The 15,166-nt window shown below is 56.9% G+C and overlaps 11 protein-coding genes across 11 annotated transcripts; 5 read left to right on the forward strand and 6 right to left on the reverse strand.

The window, feature by feature from the left end:
* The first annotated feature begins 467 nt into the window (after positions 1 to 467).
* BDY17DRAFT_1334 (uncharacterized protein) lies at positions 468 to 1,858 on the forward strand. The gene is made up of 3 exons (XM_033729439.1): positions 468 to 591; positions 654 to 688; positions 743 to 1,858. Exon 3 carries the CDS (start codon positions 782 to 784, stop codon positions 1,601 to 1,603), a length of 822 nt encoding a protein of 273 aa, XP_033593592.1. The 5' UTR covers positions 468 to 591; positions 654 to 688; positions 743 to 781; the 3' UTR covers positions 1,604 to 1,858.
* A 9-nt stretch (positions 1,859 to 1,867) lies between these two features.
* On the reverse strand, positions 1,868 to 2,355 carry BDY17DRAFT_319593 (uncharacterized protein; the record flags this gene model as incomplete). The annotated part of the gene is made up of 2 exons (XM_033736294.1): positions 1,868 to 2,052; positions 2,130 to 2,355. The coding sequence occupies 2 exons, from the start codon at positions 2,353 to 2,355 to the stop codon at positions 1,868 to 1,870; spliced, it is 411 nt and encodes a 136-aa protein (XP_033593593.1).
* Positions 2,356 to 3,110: 755 nt separating this feature from the next.
* BDY17DRAFT_319594 (uncharacterized protein) lies at positions 3,111 to 3,641 on the forward strand (the record flags this gene model as incomplete). Its single annotated transcript, XM_033736295.1, has 2 exons — positions 3,111 to 3,293; positions 3,480 to 3,641. 2 exons carry the CDS (start codon positions 3,111 to 3,113, stop codon positions 3,639 to 3,641), a joined length of 345 nt encoding a protein of 114 aa, XP_033593594.1.
* Positions 3,642 to 3,824: 183 nt separating this feature from the next.
* BDY17DRAFT_319595 (transcriptional Coactivator p15-domain-containing protein) lies at positions 3,825 to 4,513 on the reverse strand (the record flags this gene model as incomplete). Its single annotated transcript, XM_033736296.1, has 3 exons — positions 3,825 to 4,112; positions 4,183 to 4,287; positions 4,358 to 4,513. The coding sequence occupies 3 exons, from the start codon at positions 4,511 to 4,513 to the stop codon at positions 3,825 to 3,827; spliced, it is 549 nt and encodes a 182-aa protein (XP_033593595.1).
* Positions 4,514 to 4,720: 207 nt separating this feature from the next.
* BDY17DRAFT_319596 (uncharacterized protein) lies at positions 4,721 to 5,398 on the reverse strand (the record flags this gene model as incomplete). The annotated part of the gene is made up of 1 exon (XM_033736297.1): positions 4,721 to 5,398. One exon carries the CDS (start codon positions 5,396 to 5,398, stop codon positions 4,721 to 4,723), a length of 678 nt encoding a protein of 225 aa, XP_033593596.1.
* A 148-nt stretch (positions 5,399 to 5,546) lies between these two features.
* Positions 5,547 to 7,032, reverse strand: BDY17DRAFT_1404 (Tho complex subunit 7-domain-containing protein). The gene is made up of 2 exons (XM_033729503.1): positions 6,842 to 7,032; positions 5,547 to 6,783 (listed from the first exon to the last, which is right to left on the reverse strand). The coding sequence occupies exons 1-2, from the start codon at positions 6,885 to 6,887 to the stop codon at positions 5,696 to 5,698; spliced, it is 1,134 nt and encodes a 377-aa protein (XP_033593597.1). The 5' UTR covers positions 6,888 to 7,032; the 3' UTR covers positions 5,547 to 5,695.
* A 53-nt stretch (positions 7,033 to 7,085) lies between these two features.
* BDY17DRAFT_288183 (proteasome component PRE2) lies at positions 7,086 to 8,308 on the forward strand. The gene is made up of 3 exons (XM_033732151.1): positions 7,086 to 7,544; positions 7,604 to 8,003; positions 8,070 to 8,308. Exons 1-3 carry the CDS (start codon positions 7,179 to 7,181, stop codon positions 8,165 to 8,167), a joined length of 864 nt encoding a protein of 287 aa, XP_033593598.1. The 5' UTR covers positions 7,086 to 7,178; the 3' UTR covers positions 8,168 to 8,308.
* Positions 8,309 to 8,444: 136 nt separating this feature from the next.
* Positions 8,445 to 9,349, forward strand: BDY17DRAFT_288188 (ubiquitin-related domain-containing protein). The gene is made up of 4 exons (XM_033732152.1): positions 8,445 to 8,572; positions 8,642 to 8,696; positions 8,863 to 8,945; positions 9,044 to 9,349. Exons 1-4 carry the CDS (start codon positions 8,562 to 8,564, stop codon positions 9,126 to 9,128), a joined length of 234 nt encoding a protein of 77 aa, XP_033593599.1. The 5' UTR covers positions 8,445 to 8,561; the 3' UTR covers positions 9,129 to 9,349.
* Position 9,350: 1 nt separating this feature from the next.
* Positions 9,351 to 12,640, reverse strand: BDY17DRAFT_259084 (MCM2/3/5 family-domain-containing protein; the record flags this gene model as incomplete). The annotated part of the gene is made up of 4 exons (XM_033731826.1): positions 9,351 to 9,990; positions 10,048 to 12,212; positions 12,271 to 12,328; positions 12,380 to 12,640. The coding sequence occupies 4 exons, from the start codon at positions 12,638 to 12,640 to the stop codon at positions 9,400 to 9,402; spliced, it is 3,075 nt and encodes a 1,024-aa protein (XP_033593600.1). The 3' UTR covers positions 9,351 to 9,399.
* Positions 12,641 to 12,874: 234 nt separating this feature from the next.
* BDY17DRAFT_319601 (tubulin binding cofactor A) lies at positions 12,875 to 13,345 on the forward strand (the record flags this gene model as incomplete). Its single annotated transcript, XM_033736298.1, has 3 exons — positions 12,875 to 13,036; positions 13,093 to 13,179; positions 13,244 to 13,345. 3 exons carry the CDS (start codon positions 12,875 to 12,877, stop codon positions 13,343 to 13,345), a joined length of 351 nt encoding a protein of 116 aa, XP_033593601.1.
* BDY17DRAFT_1591 (RNA polymerase II transcription factor SIII subunit A-domain-containing protein) lies at positions 13,235 to 15,108 on the reverse strand. Its single transcript, XM_033729696.1, has one exon. It carries the CDS (start codon positions 14,862 to 14,864, stop codon positions 13,497 to 13,499), a length of 1,368 nt encoding a protein of 455 aa, XP_033593602.1. The 5' UTR covers positions 14,865 to 15,108; the 3' UTR covers positions 13,235 to 13,496.
* Positions 15,109 to 15,166: the final 58 nt, after the last annotated feature.

A 15,166-nucleotide genomic window follows, 5' to 3' on the forward strand; every position in this document is an offset into this window, starting at 1 on the left:
CGCTCGGGACGAATGAAACATGAATGCTGGAAGCTCGAAACATTGGAGCTGCATGTGGGAGTGAAAGCTGACTAAGACACGACTCGACATCGCGCGCGAAGTCACGTGCCAGGCAGCCACGACTTGAGTCACGCTTCGGCTTGGCAGCGCTAGTCGATTCGGCCCGCGCTCCCTCCCGCGAGAGTAAATATTTAAGCCACGCCCGACTCCCCCTCTCCCTCTCTTCTTTCTTCTTCATCCGAGTGCACGGGCAGTACGCATATCAGTGAGGATTCGTCCGAGATTGCGTTTTTGCTAGTTGAAAACTATCAACAGACCGCTTCTGTTGGTCCTAGGATCGGCAGGGAATTTTTGTACACACATCACACCTTTTTTCATCAGTTTGCTGGCCATGGATGCTGCGTGCTGGAGAAGAAAGAGCGTCGTTGTTGAGAGATTGATGCGTGCGAGGGAGGGTGGTGTTGGTGACTGTTGGTGAGGTTGCTGCCTGGTGTGTTGCTGCCTCTGTGTGCGCGCGTGGGTGTGTTGGACACGTCTGCCTTCACGCGCCGGTGGCTTCATAATGTTTGTAGCAAGGTGGGATTGGAGACAGTGAGTGTGGACTCTTTTTGACTTCACATTCAATTTATAAGATTGTTCTCACATCACTGCAGTCACCGTTTGCATGCTCTGAACCTCTCGCCTCCTTGTAAGCGCGCCGTCATGCCGCGCTCTCCACGTCACTAACTCACCTCACCGCCAGCAGCGCTCGTCGTGCTCTCCCAACAACAGCGCAAGCAAGATGGCGCACCATGCCTCATCACAAGCTCACGGCGAAGAGCAAGACGACATACTCCAAGGGCTGATGGCCATGAACTCACGCGAACGCGTGGAAGCCTTCCGCTCCCACTTCATCCAAACCGTCGTGCCGCTCCACCTGCTCAAGCAGCCACCGCTCTGCGAAGACTACCCGCCCGACTTCAGCGACGACATTGTCGCCTCCTATCTCAGATTCACCACGTTCACTGTCACCGTGCGCGTCAACTACGATGCAGCTTGCAAGCAGTTCTACACGGATCGCCGAGTTCAAAACTGCGGCAAACTCGTCTTTCCGCCAAAAGCCGAGCGTAAGCTGATGCGCATCCCCGGCATCGAGGAGATTCCGTTCCGCCGCGTGCGCTTCGAAATCGGCACGCCGTTTCAAGAACTGGCCGCCGTGCTCTTCACGATGGTCAACACGAAAGACGGAGGGAGGGAGACCAGGGCTCGATGGAAGATGGTGACTAATGAGGAGCATCTCCACCTCACCAACTTCATCGACGATACGTGCGCTTACATCGAGAATAATTGCTCCCCTTCCGACGACTATGATGGCTTCCAGCTGAACGACATTCGCTTGCTCGCCGGAAGATTTTCACGCCACCAGACCGAGCGGGAGCTTGCGATGAAGCACCGTCAGTTCATTCGTCGCGAAGGCGTGTGGATGGATCTGGAGGAAGATTACGAGAATGAGGGGTGGACGGACTTTGACGCGCTGGGTAAGACGTGCTCGATGAGTTGCGAGGGGTGCACCAGTGGGTACATCAGTGGCATCCGACGCCTTCGCGCCAGGCGGATCGCCTGAGCGCAGCATTCTACGACGGGGGGAGTGAGACACGACGGAGGGAGACGTCCTGGACGAGTGCACGAGACACATGAATCACGCTGATGACACGGGAGATGATACGCAAGGAACGACTTCATTAAGCCACAGCTGAGCAGGCTGGCGGATGGTATGGAATGTGCACCTTCACAATTCCTCTCTCTTGCTCTCACTTCCTGTTCCACCTCCGCTTCCATCATTGTGAGGTCTTTCCCATCTCTTCCTTTTCCACCAACAAGCATCCACCTAATAGCAGATGAAGCTCCCGACTTGATCGTTGAAGCCATCCGCGGTCAAGTCCGCAATGCCAGGGTAGGCGACATTGGGCAGATCGCCGTCGGCGTAGTCGCAGTCGTTGCTGCGGTAGAGGGTGCAGCCGGAGATGTCCTGCCCGGGCTGAACAGCAGAGACACCGAAGTGGGGAGTGTAGTCTGTTGAGTGAGACAGTAAGCAGTCAGCAAACAATGTCACAGAGGGAGAAGTAGACAGTGATGATGATCAAACTTACAGCACAACCCAGGACTCACGTACCCGCCGTCACACGGGGGAGCAAACTCCGCATTCTCGCACATGATGATGAAGAGCTGGCTGGGCACTTTGATGCTGAACTCGTCGGAGGGCGGGGTGACGGGGGTGAAGGCGAAGTGGGATTTGCTGTGGGCACGGCCGCGAGGGGAGGCGGCGATGGTGCGGGCCAGGCTGAGGGTGAGGATGGCGGCGGAGAGGAGCTTCATTGTGGTGAATGTTGCTTCTGCTGGTTGTGGTGGAGGTGGATGTTGGGAGTCTGAGGCGTGAGAGGTAGAGTTGATGGAGGAATCGTTGTCGCTTTATAGGTTTGCAGAAGTGCTGAAGTTATTCGATGATGGTCGTGCAAAGCTCGTAGCAAACGCCGCTCCCGTGGCCTCGGGGGATTGCAGGTGCGGGTGTGACGCAAGTGCCTGCCTGATGGTTGCACAGAGGAGATTTGATAGGGAAGGTGCGAGTGGCATATGCACTCCCTTCCAGGCAGTAGCATGATTGGCGATGTTCCGTAGTGCAAGCTGGAAGAAGACGAACTCCCGCATTGCGATTTACGCTACGCTACGCTACGTCCGAGTTGGGCTCACAATAGTATAATGAGCACCATCCTTTGCGACTGTGGGAACCTTGAGATAAGGTACCTTATCATGTGCCTGTTGTTCGGTCAGTCCATGTATGTGTGTAATAGCTTACAAAGCAAGGCAGCACCGCGGCAGCGGGGATTGCACAGCCTTGTGACGTGAGAAAGTGAGGCCGAGTTGGGGCCAATGGGCTGGCGCGAAAGCTTAACAGCTCATGAAACTCAGGTCCAGCTCAGCTCACGCGGGCATGTTGATCCTCTCGTGAAGTGCTGAGCGGAGGCTGGTTTCGTACGGCGCTCATCTACCATCATCATCATCTCCGTCTCCTGCCTCCTCCGCCTAGCCGCCCACCCCGCTCCCCTCCCCCTCCCAACAGCGCCACCGCCGCAATGCAAGGTATCAAGATTGGCCTCCTCGTCACGCGCATCTGGCTGCTTATCTGCGCCTGCGTCGTGCTGGGCACCTCGGCCCACCTCACTAGCGTCACCAAAGCCATTTGCGATTACATCAATGGCGATGGGGGCTACTGCGACGAAAGCCATCTGCTGGCCCCCTTGAGGTACTGCATATTTGTAGGAGTCTAGGGCGTAGTTCAAGTGCTCGTGGGCCTGGCGGGCGTCTTTGCCGCCGCCGTCCCGTGGATTGCGGTTATTGTCGTCGATGCGCTGGCTCTCATCTTCTATCTCGCGGGCGGAATCGTAAGTCTCACCTCTTCCATACTTGCCCGCCGCTTGCACCCACTAATGGCACATGTGCAGACGCTGGCCGTGTGGATGCATAACATCGGCGGCTGCCGCGCCGGCCCTATTTGTGGCGAGCTCAAAGCCGACATCGCCTTTTTGTTTCTTGGCCTGTCCGGCTACATTGTTGCTGTCGTCCTTGTTTTCGTGTGGCAGCGGAGGCGGCAAGCCAGAGACTGACAGCGAAAGATGAACGAGACATGCGGAGTGGAGGGTGTGGTGTTTGTTGGAATGTACTTTGCGTGTGGGTATCTCGTGCAACTATCGTGCGCTCTGTGCGCTAGCAAATGCCATGTAACGCCCGCTAAAGCCATAAAGATAACATCTCGAATGGCATGCATCTGTCCTTCACGACTTCAGCAGTCATCCATCCTCCTCCTCGTCACTCGTGGCTTCATGGTTCTTCTTGAACTTGAACTTGTCCAGCTTGCTCTTCTTCTTCGGCACCGGCTGCTCCTCTTCTTCTTCTTCTTCTTCTTCCTCCTCCTCTTCAACAGCCTCTTCCACTACATCATCATCAGCCTCCTCTTCCACGCCTTTGTCCCCATACGAAGGTCGCGGCACCTCCGCCCCTCGCGCCTTCAGCACGCCCTCTACAGCCGGTAAGAGCTCCAGGAGGGCGGAGTATTGCTCGATGGTCATGGAGATTCCCTGCCACCGGTCAGTCAATCATCCAGACACATGCTAGAGAATCTCCTCAATCAAGGAAGAGAGCACACACCTTCTTCCCCGGCAACATCTTGCCATCCTTCTCGTAAAACTCGCGAATGCCCACCATCAGCTTGCCGTTGAACGTAGATACTCCGACTCGGCGTTTGTCAGTCAGCTGAACATACGAAGTCTCACGTCAGTCCTCGAATTCATCTCAATAAGCAAAGCAATGGCTGCGAACGCACCTCCCAGAACTCATTCCCCTCTTCGTCCTTCTGCATGTGGGCATTGCGAGGCTTGGACTCCGTCTTGAGCTTCTTGCTCTTCGGCGCGTCTTCCACGAACCCGTCGTCCGATTCGTACGTCTCTCGATGCTTGCGCGCGAGCACCTTCTTCGACATTTTCGCGTTTCGAAGTGATTGTGAGGAATTTGTTGGAAGATGGATCGCAGCCTGGTGACAGTGGAACGCGACTTCAACGCGGTGTCAAGTGATGTCACCGAAAGCTGACTAAGCTCACTCTTCTCGTCGAGATGCGCGACACCAGGTATATCTTCTAATGCCCTTACAGAGGTGACTACAGGTGTCTCACTAAGAGTGAATCGAAGGTCAGAATGCTTGATTCACCCCCGTCCACCCAGGATTCTCCTTCGCGCTTCTGAGCATGATACCAGGCCAACTCGCAGCAGGCGCCTTCGCAGGTTGCCGCATAGCCTGCTCAACAACAGCATCGCCCAGCACCTTCTCAATCTCGGCGCGTGGGAATGTGCCCTCGGTCTCCTGAACCACACTCGACAATCCCTCGAGATGAGGAGACCGCTTGAAGTCCACCGACACGCCGATCCGCACAAGTCTCGCCAATGGACTGATTCTCTCCGCGATGCCCGGCGATGTGTGGATCGCGATCGCCACCCAGACATCGTGCATGTCCTGCTCCGACGCATTCGTGCCTGAGTCTCGCATCACTGCGACAGCTGCATCCGCGCCTTCCACTTCGAAGCGTTGTGCGCCGTTGTGCGCATCCGTGGTTCCTACATCGTGCATGATACTTGCAGTGAACAGCAGGGGCAGGCGGTCTATCTTGCTCCACTCGCTGGCTTCGCGAACGGCGACTTCCTTTGCGTACAGGAAGACGCGAATGCTGTGGTTGAGAATGGCCGGGTGGAGAAGTTGGCTCGCGTACTTGTAGGCCGCTTGGGACAAGTCGTCGGATGGCACGCAGTCGGGTATGCTGTCCGATGCGAGAGCCGTTCCGGTCAGCGACGAGGCGGTAGTCGGTATACACATCGCGGTCTTTCGATAGCGTTGCCGTTGGTCTGGTTTGAGCGGTGGTGTATCGATGTTGGACAATATTAGCTGTTATGCGCTCCGTTGCGCCGAAACATTGACTGGATCGCGGAGGGCGATTAGTCATCGCGAGACCAACCCCGCGCCCTTCGTGTTGATATGAGGTCGGTGGACGAATCACTCTCTTTTGACCCAGAGGGAGAAGCGCGTGACACGGGTGGAAGCAGCAGGAGATTCCGATGTGATACGGTTCGGCGATGTGGTTCGGCTTGCAGCAGATTTGACAGAGCATTCCCGTCACTCCACCTCCATCTCTTCGGCAGGCGTGGCAACAGCCTGCTCGCTTGTGGCCGCTGCGCTCGCAGTCCCATCAACCTGCTCTTCTTCCGCTTGCGCGTCTTCGGCCATGGTCGATATAGCCGCCGGCGTCTCCTCCATATCCACATCCCCTTCCTGAGCCTGCAGCATCGGTGATCCGGCCAAGCTGCTGCTCCGCAACTCTTCATCGACATCCAGCATTTTGTTGCTGGGTCGTGGAGTTCCATCACCGGTCTCCGGGAACGGTGTCTCGTCTCCTCGCATGGGTGTTCCTCCCCCAAGCTCCGCGCTTCCTGGCATAGGTGTCCTGCCTCCCAGATCCGTGCCCTGCATCGGTGTTCGCCCGCCAATATCAGGACCAGGCGTTCCAAGTCGACTTCTCCCTCCCTTGGCAGTCGCTGCCCCCTCCTCTCCATCGTCCATAGTCTCATCCTTCTCAGTCTCGGGCTCAGGCTCATCTTTGATCCCCTTGATAACCCTCATCATCGCCTGTCCCTCCGCAACAACTCTGTCGAACGCCTCTCGCCTCCCCACCCATGTGCCATCATAGTCCGCACTCTCCTGCTGCAGGTCCTCAATCTCCTTCTCCAGCTTCACGATGTCTTCCGTCGTCTCCGCGCGAGCCTTTAGTTTCGGCGTAATCAGCTTGGCCGCCAACTCATCGTATCCCTTTCGGAGTTCAAGCATGCGCTGCGCTTCTGCCAACTGCGTGCGTAAGCCTAGTGTGTTATTCTTCACCGCCTGCGCCGTCTCCACAATCTTTGCTTTCTCGGCCGCGTAACGCTGACGTTCTTTCGCGTTGGAGGATTGGAGGAGCTGAATGCGGCGAATGCTGTTTTCGAGCACGGCAAAGTCTAGGAGCACATCATCGTGGATTCGCTGGCGTTTGGCGGCATTGTCGGTGGCAGTGGCATCTGGTGCTTCGCTTGCCTCGCCTTCGGGAGGGGGTGAAGGGAGTTGAGTCGGCGGAGTCCATTGGAGGAGGGAATCTTTCCCGAGTAGATGGCTAGTTACGCGCTGGAATGGGCGCTCTTCGATTGCGAGGAGGCGCGCGGCGTGAAGCGCATCTGTTTCGACAAAGTGAGTAGATGGCGATAGCGCGCGATGGTAGGACTTTGCGCTCACCTTCTTGTGCCTGTTCAGGGAGAAAGGTGTAAGCATGAGCGGACATTTCGACGGCTTGTCACCTTCGATCAAGCGACAGGGTTCGTAGTCGGTCACTGTATGAGTGTACAAATGTGGACTTCTAGACGCGAGCTCGTTCACTTCCACCAAGATTCCTGAACCTTGGTTGCTTACTAAGCCTCCCGCGGGTGACGCCTTCCACCGGCGCCTGAACGCGAAACAACGAGGAAGCTCATCAAGCTCGTTCCAACACCATCTCCCATCCCTCTCCTTCATCTCCTCCCATCCGTGACACTCCTCCACAACCTCCCCATTCACCCACCCTCTCACCGCCACGATGGACGCCCTCGTCCAACAATACTCCCGCCCATCCCACCAAAACACCCTCTCCTCCAACGCCGCCTTCCCAGACGACTCCGAACTCACCACCACGATCCCTCCGCCTCTCAGCCTCAAATTCGCCCTCCCTCCCATCACAGCGCCGCAATCATGGCTCCGCAGCATGACCGACGACCACGCGAACCCCAGCTGTCCTATCAAGATTGCGCACGGCACGACAACGCTGGCTTTCCGATTCAAGGGCGGGATTGTCGTGGCGACGGATTCGAGAGCGACGGCGGGCAACTGGATTGCGAGTCAGACGGTGAAGAAGGTGATTGAGATTAACAGCTGTTTGCTGGGGACGATGGCGGGCGGTGCGGCGGTGAGTTGGAGCTTCGTAAATGAGTGAAACTAGGGAGAAGTGCTGACAGATGGCTGCAGGATTGTCAATACTGGCTCGCATATCTCGGCATGCAGTGTCGTCTGCACGAGCTCCGCCACAAGCAGCGCATCAGCGTGGCCGCGGCATCCAAGATTCTCGCCAACCTGGTGTACAGCTACAAGGGCATGGGGCTCAGCATGGGCACGATGTGCGCGGGTGTCACGCCCACCGAGGGGCCTGCGCTCTACTACATCGACAGCGATGGTACGAGATTGTCCGGAAACTTGTTCTGCGTGGGAAGTGGACAGACATTCGCGTATGGCGTGCTGGACGCGGAGTACAAGTACGATATGGAGGACGATGAGGCGCTCGAGCTGGGCAAGCGGAGTATTCTCGCTGCCACGCATCGGGATGCCTACTCTGGTGGATTCATCAATCTTTACATTGTCAAGGAGAAAGGTCAGTCGCAGTCTTGATCTTGCAGAGCGCTGCTTTGAAGGCTTGTACTAATGCTGTGTCGCTTAGGTTGGGAGAAGATCGGCTTCATGGACACCAACCCCATCTTCTGGCAAACCAAGCTCGAAAAGGGCGAGTTCTCGAATGTGACGGCCAAGCTGGACTAGAAGTCGAGATGATCTCATGTGATTTCGAGAGGATGGAGTAGTGGGAGATTCGCCCGCCCGCCTGGATGGACGGATGCTTCACCGGTGTAATCGTAGTACTACTAGATGCATAGCGTGCGCAAGGTATCCTTTATCTCACACGTCTGTTCTCCTGTCTGGTTTCATGATCGCAAGACCGACCGCCTTCACCCTCGCGCTGGGTCTTGGCGCATATTGAGCTCGCAGCCTCCAGGCTGATGCGCGCGCCCCACCACGAACTTCAAGTGTCACAACCAACCTCACCTTATCATCATCACATTCACTCGCGCCGAACCTCAATCACCACCACTCATCCCTTAGTCGTACCTACACATCTCCAACCCTCACCCTCGCCGACGAAGCGTCAACCGCAAAGATGGAAATCAAGTACGGAACTCCCCACCTCACCCCATCACCAACACTCCCCCAGCTAACCAGACCCTTCCACGCAACCAGAGTCCGCACCCTCACCGGCAAAGAAATCGAGCTCAACATCGAAGACAGCTACAAGGTACATCAACGCCCATCCGACGCGCCCGCCTACCCTCCCTTATTCCATCTCACCCTCGACATCTGAAAGAGCGAGAGCGTGCGCTATATACCCCACCCACGACAAACCCTCTGGCCCCGAGAATGCAGAAATGATAGGGCTAACCCGTCCTCCCTCGCACGCACAGATCTCCACAATCAAAGAGCGCGTAGAAGAGAAAGAGGGCATCCCGCCCGTGCAGCAGCGGTTGATCTTCGGTGGGAAGCAGATGTACGTGGGAACTACCTATCCGAATCGGGAAGAGACGGGGCAAACCGGGGGAAGACGAATGCAGGAGCGACGGAAGCTAATGCCAGTGATGGTTGTAGGAGCGACGATAAGACGGCGGAAGACTACAAGCTCAAGGGCGGCGATATCCTGCATTTGGTGCTGGCGTTGCGCGGCGGGTGCTGAGGGCTTGCAGAGAGCGGAAAGGTGGCGTGGAAGGTGGGGAGGTGGTGCGCCAAGCGAGGACGCCGACATGCCTCGTCTACGGACTATGATTGAATGAGATGCGGCAGAAGAGGGAGATAGAGGAGGAAAGAAGCATTGGAGCAGCGTGGATTCATGGTAGCATTCCAAGCTCTTGCATCGATTGATCGTGGCTAAACAGGAAGTAGATAGTATGCAAGCAATCCCAAACTCCCCTAAGACGCCGACATGATCCAAGTCAATGCAAAAACGTTCACGCCACCCCAGTCACCCTCCTAATATTCCTCCTCGCCCCCTCGCCCACAACCTGCACCCGGCCCTCCTGCTCCAGAGCTCTAACCGCCTCCGCAAACTCCTGCCCTTCGATAGGCACACTGCTCCCCTCGCTCAACGTCCGCACCACATCTCCATACCGCGCACTACTGCCCCCACCCGTGCGCAACATCTCATCCAACACCCCGAGAACCCCACTCTTCAAGTCCTCCTTGCGCTTCCTCTCCGACGCGCTCGTCCCCTCCGTCAGCAAGCCCATATCGATCAGCCCCGTGCGAGCATCGGTAGCGGCTTGCTTGAGCGCGGATTGGATGAGGCGCACCGCCTCCTCGACATCCTCGGCCGTCACTTCGGAGCTCAGGCGCATTTTCGCGTGCGCTTCCGACAGTCGGATCATGCTTTCTAGCTGTCTCGTTGTTGCCGTTATCCGGCGTTCGGCGGCGCGGATGTCCTCGCCGAGTTTGCGCATCGCGACGTACGCACGCACCAGGGCGTCGGCGGCCGGTTGGGTGATTTGAGGGTGAATGTTAGCGCGGGCGTAGGAGATGTAGGACGTGAGGAATTCGACGGGCTAGAGAGGCGGTGTTAGTCGGAAGGTCATTGTGAACGACATGGTGGCAGCACTTACCAGGATTTCCTCCCTGCTGGCATTCTCAGGGGCGTCCTCAAGATACATCCCCACCAAATGTCTCGCGAGCTTCCGATCCGCGCTCTCCTCAATACGATCCAGCACCAAGTACACCAAGTCGAATCTGCTCAGCAGCGTCGGGGGCAGGTCGATGTTCTGCGGCACTGGAAGGTTGGGATTGTACTTGCTTCCGATGGGATTGGCGCTGGCGAGGATGCTCGTCCGCGCGTTCAGCGTGGTGATGATGCCCGCTTTGGCGATGGAGATGGTCTGCTGTTCCATCACTTCGTGCAGCACCGAGCGAGTCGACTCGGACATCTTGTCGAATTCGTCGATGCAGCATATGCCGCCGTCGCTGAGGACCAAGGCGCCGGACTCGAGCACAAGGCTGCGGGTTTCAGGGTCGCGAGTGACGTACGCTGTAAGACCGACTGCTGAGGAGCCCTTACCAGAAGTGTAAACACCTCGAGGGGCGATCTTGTGCACGTATTCCAGCATCTTGGATTTGGCGGTGGATGGGTCGCCGCAGAGGAGGACATTGATGTCGCCGCGATACTTCGGCGAGCCACCCTTCTCGAAGCTCTTGTTCGTACCGCCAAATAACTGAAGCAGGATGCCCTTCTTCACGTCCTCCATTTCGTAGAGGGAAGGGGCGAGAGAGCGAGAGAGGATTTCGTAAACGTCCGGTCTCGCGCCAACCTCTCTAATCTTCTCTTCCTCGGCCTCAGTCACCTTTCGAGACTCTTCAATGCTGCCGGCAGCCTGCTCAGACAGCTCTTGCTCGATTGTGGTTGTGTCAATGCCCATGCGACGCTTGTCGACTTTCTGCACGTGGAGGCAGTCGACGTAAGTCTTGAAAACGTTCTTGACACTCCTTTGTCGCGGGTTGGTTCTGACAGAGCTGCATTTGAAGATGCCCGTGATCTCGACGCGATCGCCAGCCTTGCAGATATCAACGAGCTCATCATACGCGCACAGCGAGACAGAGTGTGGCGTCTGACCGTCAGGCATGGAGTCCGGTGTCTCCTGAAGCTTGATGACCTGCTTGTCTGCAAAGTCGGAGCGGTTGTGGACGATTTGCATGCTGTTGCTCGAACTGCAGGCCTCTCGCGGACATCTCGTCGGCTCGGCGATCTTGCCACGGTCGATGTCGACCTTCAGAGTGTGATGGCATACGGAGCAACGAAAGAAGGCGGCTTTCATGTCCGGAATGACGGGGGTCGTGCGGATGACAAGACCTTTGATGGAGACGAGCTTGTCCATATCGTTCGGGTTGAGGTCGCGAAGGTTGATGGTGTGATCAAGTCCGAAGGGGCGGACACGGTAGATGTTTTGCTCGCACTCTGCGACCAGATCTTCCACATCCGCTGGCTGTGGAGCTGCCTCGTTTGCTTGACCGCCCATCTCGTTGTCCATATCCGAGCTCGGCATGGGAGGCATGGAGCTGGAGTCTCTCGCTCGCTGGGTTTGATTCTGACGAGCCTGCTGGGACTGGGTGGATCGCCGCTGATTCATTCTCTTCTCAGCCATCTCAATCATTGCATCCTTGACCGCGGAATCCATGACGGGGATGATTTCGGCCGGGAAGGACTGCAGCTGGTACCACAGCTTCCTGGTCGGGGGGTAGGCCTTCAAATTCTTCGCATCAAGGTATAGACATGTAGTTCCGAGCTCCAACATCGTCTCCAGCATTTGCACATACTGCTTTTCATTGTCCGGGTGCTCTTCCGGCAGATATGGGGAGTCCGTGGTATCGCCATCCAGCATTCGCCGGTACTTGGGCTGGAAGTTGCGCAGAAAGTCCTTCATGGCGTGGAAAGCATCTTGAATGGAGACATTGGTTCCCCAGATCACCCTGCTTGACTGTCCACCAAGCACGTCTGCATCAGAGGTATTTGGATTGAGATTGGAGAAGGTGGCTGCGTCGGAGCCGGCGTCTGGGATTGGCAAGCCATTCTCATCCACCAACACTCGTCTTCTTCGTCCACTGCCAGCCTCCAACACGTCCGAATCGATGTCATGTCTTCTCTCTCGGGCATTGCTTCCAGAAGCGGTGAATGGTGAGCGCACGAACAGGCCGGTCGAGCTGGGCTGATCTGCGCGATGGTTATCGGACGTGGGGCCGGGAGCGTCGGAACTAGGGGCGTAGTGGATCGGCGAGGAGTCTGCGGAAGAGTGATTAGCGATGTTGCTGATTGCAGGGTATGATGTGGTGCAACTTACCGCCATAGCCTCCCGACTGACGTGGTGTCCTCGCACCAATACTGCTGGAAACATCGCTCTGCTGGCGCAGCGGCGAGCTGCCTGCAGTGAAGCCATTCGCCGCAGGTACATTCAACGACTGGCTTTGGCTCTGCGATTGGGAGGCGGCGGGAGAGGAGCGAAAGAAGAGCGGGGAGGAGGTCGGCGGCGCCTGTGACTGCGACTCGTTCTGCGATGATCGAGCGTTGCCGCGCGGAGTAGTCTGGTCGTCTCCTGCTGCGGGCTCAGGGAGGATGGGATCGCTGCTCATGGGAGCATCAGAGCCGGCGGTTCCACGGGGAGTGCCATTCACGGAATTGCGATTGGAGCGGCGGGATGCTGGCGACGACATGTTGGCTGCTCATACAATCGTGAAAGCGAGCAGATGTGTGAAGGTGTAGAGAAGCAATGCGGAGGGGCTTGATGGAAAGACGCGCCGCGTCGCGTAAAAGTCGCGGTGGAAAAGCGGGTCCGCGCTGCAGCCACTTTAGGCCCGATCGGGAAGCACAAATGATGAGGTGAAAGTGGAACGTCGCGAGGCATTTCGTCGACCTCGACACGCAGTAAACCAACACAAGACTCAAAAATGCCGCCATCGCAGTTGGCAATCGCGACTTCGGTCGTCAACCGTTTGGTGAAGGAGGAGAAGAGCTACCACAAAGAGCACGAGCAGCAGCAAGCCCGCATTACCAAGATGGAGCAGAGCAACAGCACCGAGGAGAATGCGGAGTATGAGTTGCGACAAGAGGTACAGATATGCTCCGTCTAGCGTTTGGCGACCTGCGTGTTGATGTGTTTGAACAGCGCAAAGCTCTGGAGGAGACCAACGCCATGTTCCCCGAGCTGAAGAAGAAGATTCGCGATGCGCTTGCACGGCTGGAGCAGCAGTTAGTATGTTGTCTCACCCTACCTGTCTACTTTATCTGCCTGTCGTGTTCACTGACTGGTCCTTCAGGAACAAGACAAAGGCCCAGGAGATCAAAGCACTCCCGAGGACATCACCAAGGCGAAAGACGCCGTGGCTTCTGCCTTGACAGCGATACGGGAGAGCTCATGATGACGCGTTTACGATGGGTTGGGAAGCGCTTTAGATTTGAAACATTCTCAAGGCCTATTTCCACAGTCCTCCTCATCCTCCATCCTCCCAGTCCTTGCGGTGCGCTTCCGAGTCCTCCTCTGATCCCAGTCCGGTCCTTCACCCGACCTCCTCACTTCACCTTCCTCTTCTTCGTTGGCATGAATATCGACACGGGAGCCGGCGATCGCTTCTTGCTCACCACCGGTGCTGGAGTGAGCATGACGGGTTTCGGGCTGTCTCCGGGTGTTTTGACAGGGGACGGCGTGCGTGCTGGCGGTGTGATGGTGCTTGTCGTCTCTGTGTTGGGTTTCGCGGTCGCTACCGGGGTACGAGCTGGTGCCGGCGATTGTGCTGGTCCTGTCGCAGTGCCCGTAGCTGCCGTCTTGGATTTGAAAGTCGCGTCCGGTGTTCGTGCTGGTGGTGTTGACACTCCCGTACCCCCAGCCTTGAAGGTAAAAGGCGCCTCAGGTGTTTGCGCGGGCGGTGTCGAGCTGCCTGTCCGTGGTCCCTTGGAATTGGAATAGAAAGTCGTCTCTGATGGGGTGCTGAACGTGGTCACGAGCGGCTTCACCCGTCCTCCGCTCTCTTTGGCCATCTGCTCGTCCCGATCCAATCTGCTGAATGCTGCCTTGAGCGCCCTCTCTGGCGCGACGGACGCTCCTCCAGTGAAGCGATACATGAGCGGGCGAGCTTTGGGTACTCGCATCCTCGTTTGAGATTGTTGGTACTCTTGTAACCTCGATGGTTTGCTGTATCTGTCGGTCTCCGTGGTTGGTGTGTTCGTGGCGGTGGTGGTGGCCAGGGTCCTGGTCTGCGGCGCCATCGGTGTTGTGCGTGACGGATTGAGATTCCCGGGTTTTTGCGTCGAGGTGACCAGGGATTTGGGCGCCGGCACGGGAGTGCGCTTGAATGGCGGGTTCGTAATCGGGCTCTTCCATTTCGCCGCCGTCGAGCTCTGCTTTCTCAGCGCGCTCATCACGTCGGCGCCAGTTTTTGCATTCTTCAACGTTGGCTTCTTCACTGGCTGCACAGAGATGCCCCATCTACCAGCGTTGGGATTGGGTTTGCCGTCGAGGAAGGCGGTTTGTCTCTGCGGCTCCGGCATCACCCTCTGCACGAACTTGACTCTGCTCTCCTCCTTTTTCTGAAAGGCCTCCGCCATGTTTGCGCGCAACTGCTCGTCCTGCTCGTCGTGTTCCCTCTGCTGGTCTCGGAGCATCTTGCGGTACACCTTGCCCCAGCTCGTTGGATTCTTCGGCTCGAACTTCTTCTTCTTCCACTCAATGATGTCTCGCATGATGAACTTCTTCCAGAGAATGGCGTCATGTTCAGCGATGTGGGGGGAGTTTTCTTCGATTTCTTGGAGTTGGTCGGGATTGGTGATTGCGTCGAGAATGGGGAATACCAGTCGGTATTCCATGTCGCCCACGCTCTTCACCGAGTCGATGTTGCGGATGCATTCCCGCTGGGCCAGGGAGCGTAGTGACGGTGCTCCCATGGTGGGCAGCTGACTGTCAGTGTGCTTTCAGGCGGTTTTCTGGGGTCGTGGGGGTTGAAAGTTGCGGATGTGTGCTTGTGTTTGAGCTTGAGGTTTGGTGGCTGAATGTTGGAGTTGTGGAGTGTGCGAAACTGCAGAGGTTTGCAGTATCTTGACAACTGAACATGAGGAGGAAGAGAAAGGGGATTTCGGGGGGGACGGGGCTTTATTAATAGGTGACTCGAGCGAAAGCAGGACAATAGCGAGAACACGACAATAGGTAGAATGACGGCTGGTTGGTGGGGCTGGGTTGCCTTCAGCAG

Source organism: Neohortaea acidophila, assembly GCF_010093505.1.
Source record: "Neohortaea acidophila strain CBS 113389 unplaced genomic scaffold BDY17scaffold_1, whole genome shotgun sequence".
Lineage (NCBI taxonomy): Eukaryota > Fungi > Ascomycota > Dothideomycetes > Mycosphaerellales > Teratosphaeriaceae > Neohortaea > Neohortaea acidophila.

Bases quoted from the DNA above. Each gene is read 5' to 3' on its own strand.
- BDY17DRAFT_1334 (XM_033729439.1), top strand. From the start codon at position 782: ATGGCGCACCATGCCTCATCACAAGCTCACGGCGAAGAGCAAGACGAC.
- BDY17DRAFT_1404 (XM_033729503.1), bottom strand. From the start codon at position 6,887: ATGTCCGCTCATGCTTACACCTTTCTCCCTGAACAGGCACAAGAAG. The intron at 6,784-6,841 runs GTGAGCGCAAAG...TTGTCGAAACAG, and splicing joins CCCTGAACAGGCACAAGAAG to ATGCGCTTCACGCCGCGCGC.
- BDY17DRAFT_288183 (XM_033732151.1), top strand. From the start codon at position 7,179: ATGGACGCCCTCGTCCAACAATACTCCCGCCCATCCCACCAAAACACC. The intron at 7,545-7,603 runs GTGAGTTGGAGC...AGATGGCTGCAG, and splicing joins CGATGGCGGGCGGTGCGGCG to GATTGTCAATACTGGCTCGC. The intron at 8,004-8,069 runs GTCAGTCGCAGT...TGTGTCGCTTAG, and splicing joins TTACATTGTCAAGGAGAAAG to GTTGGGAGAAGATCGGCTTC.
- BDY17DRAFT_288188 (XM_033732152.1), top strand. The intron at 8,697-8,862 runs GTACATCAACGC...TCGCACGCACAG, and splicing joins ACATCGAAGACAGCTACAAG to ATCTCCACAATCAAAGAGCG. The intron at 8,946-9,043 runs GTACGTGGGAAC...TGATGGTTGTAG, and splicing joins ATCTTCGGTGGGAAGCAGAT to GAGCGACGATAAGACGGCGG.
- BDY17DRAFT_1591 (XM_033729696.1), bottom strand. From the start codon at position 14,864: ATGGGAGCACCGTCACTACGCTCCCTGGCCCAGCGGGAATGCATCCGC.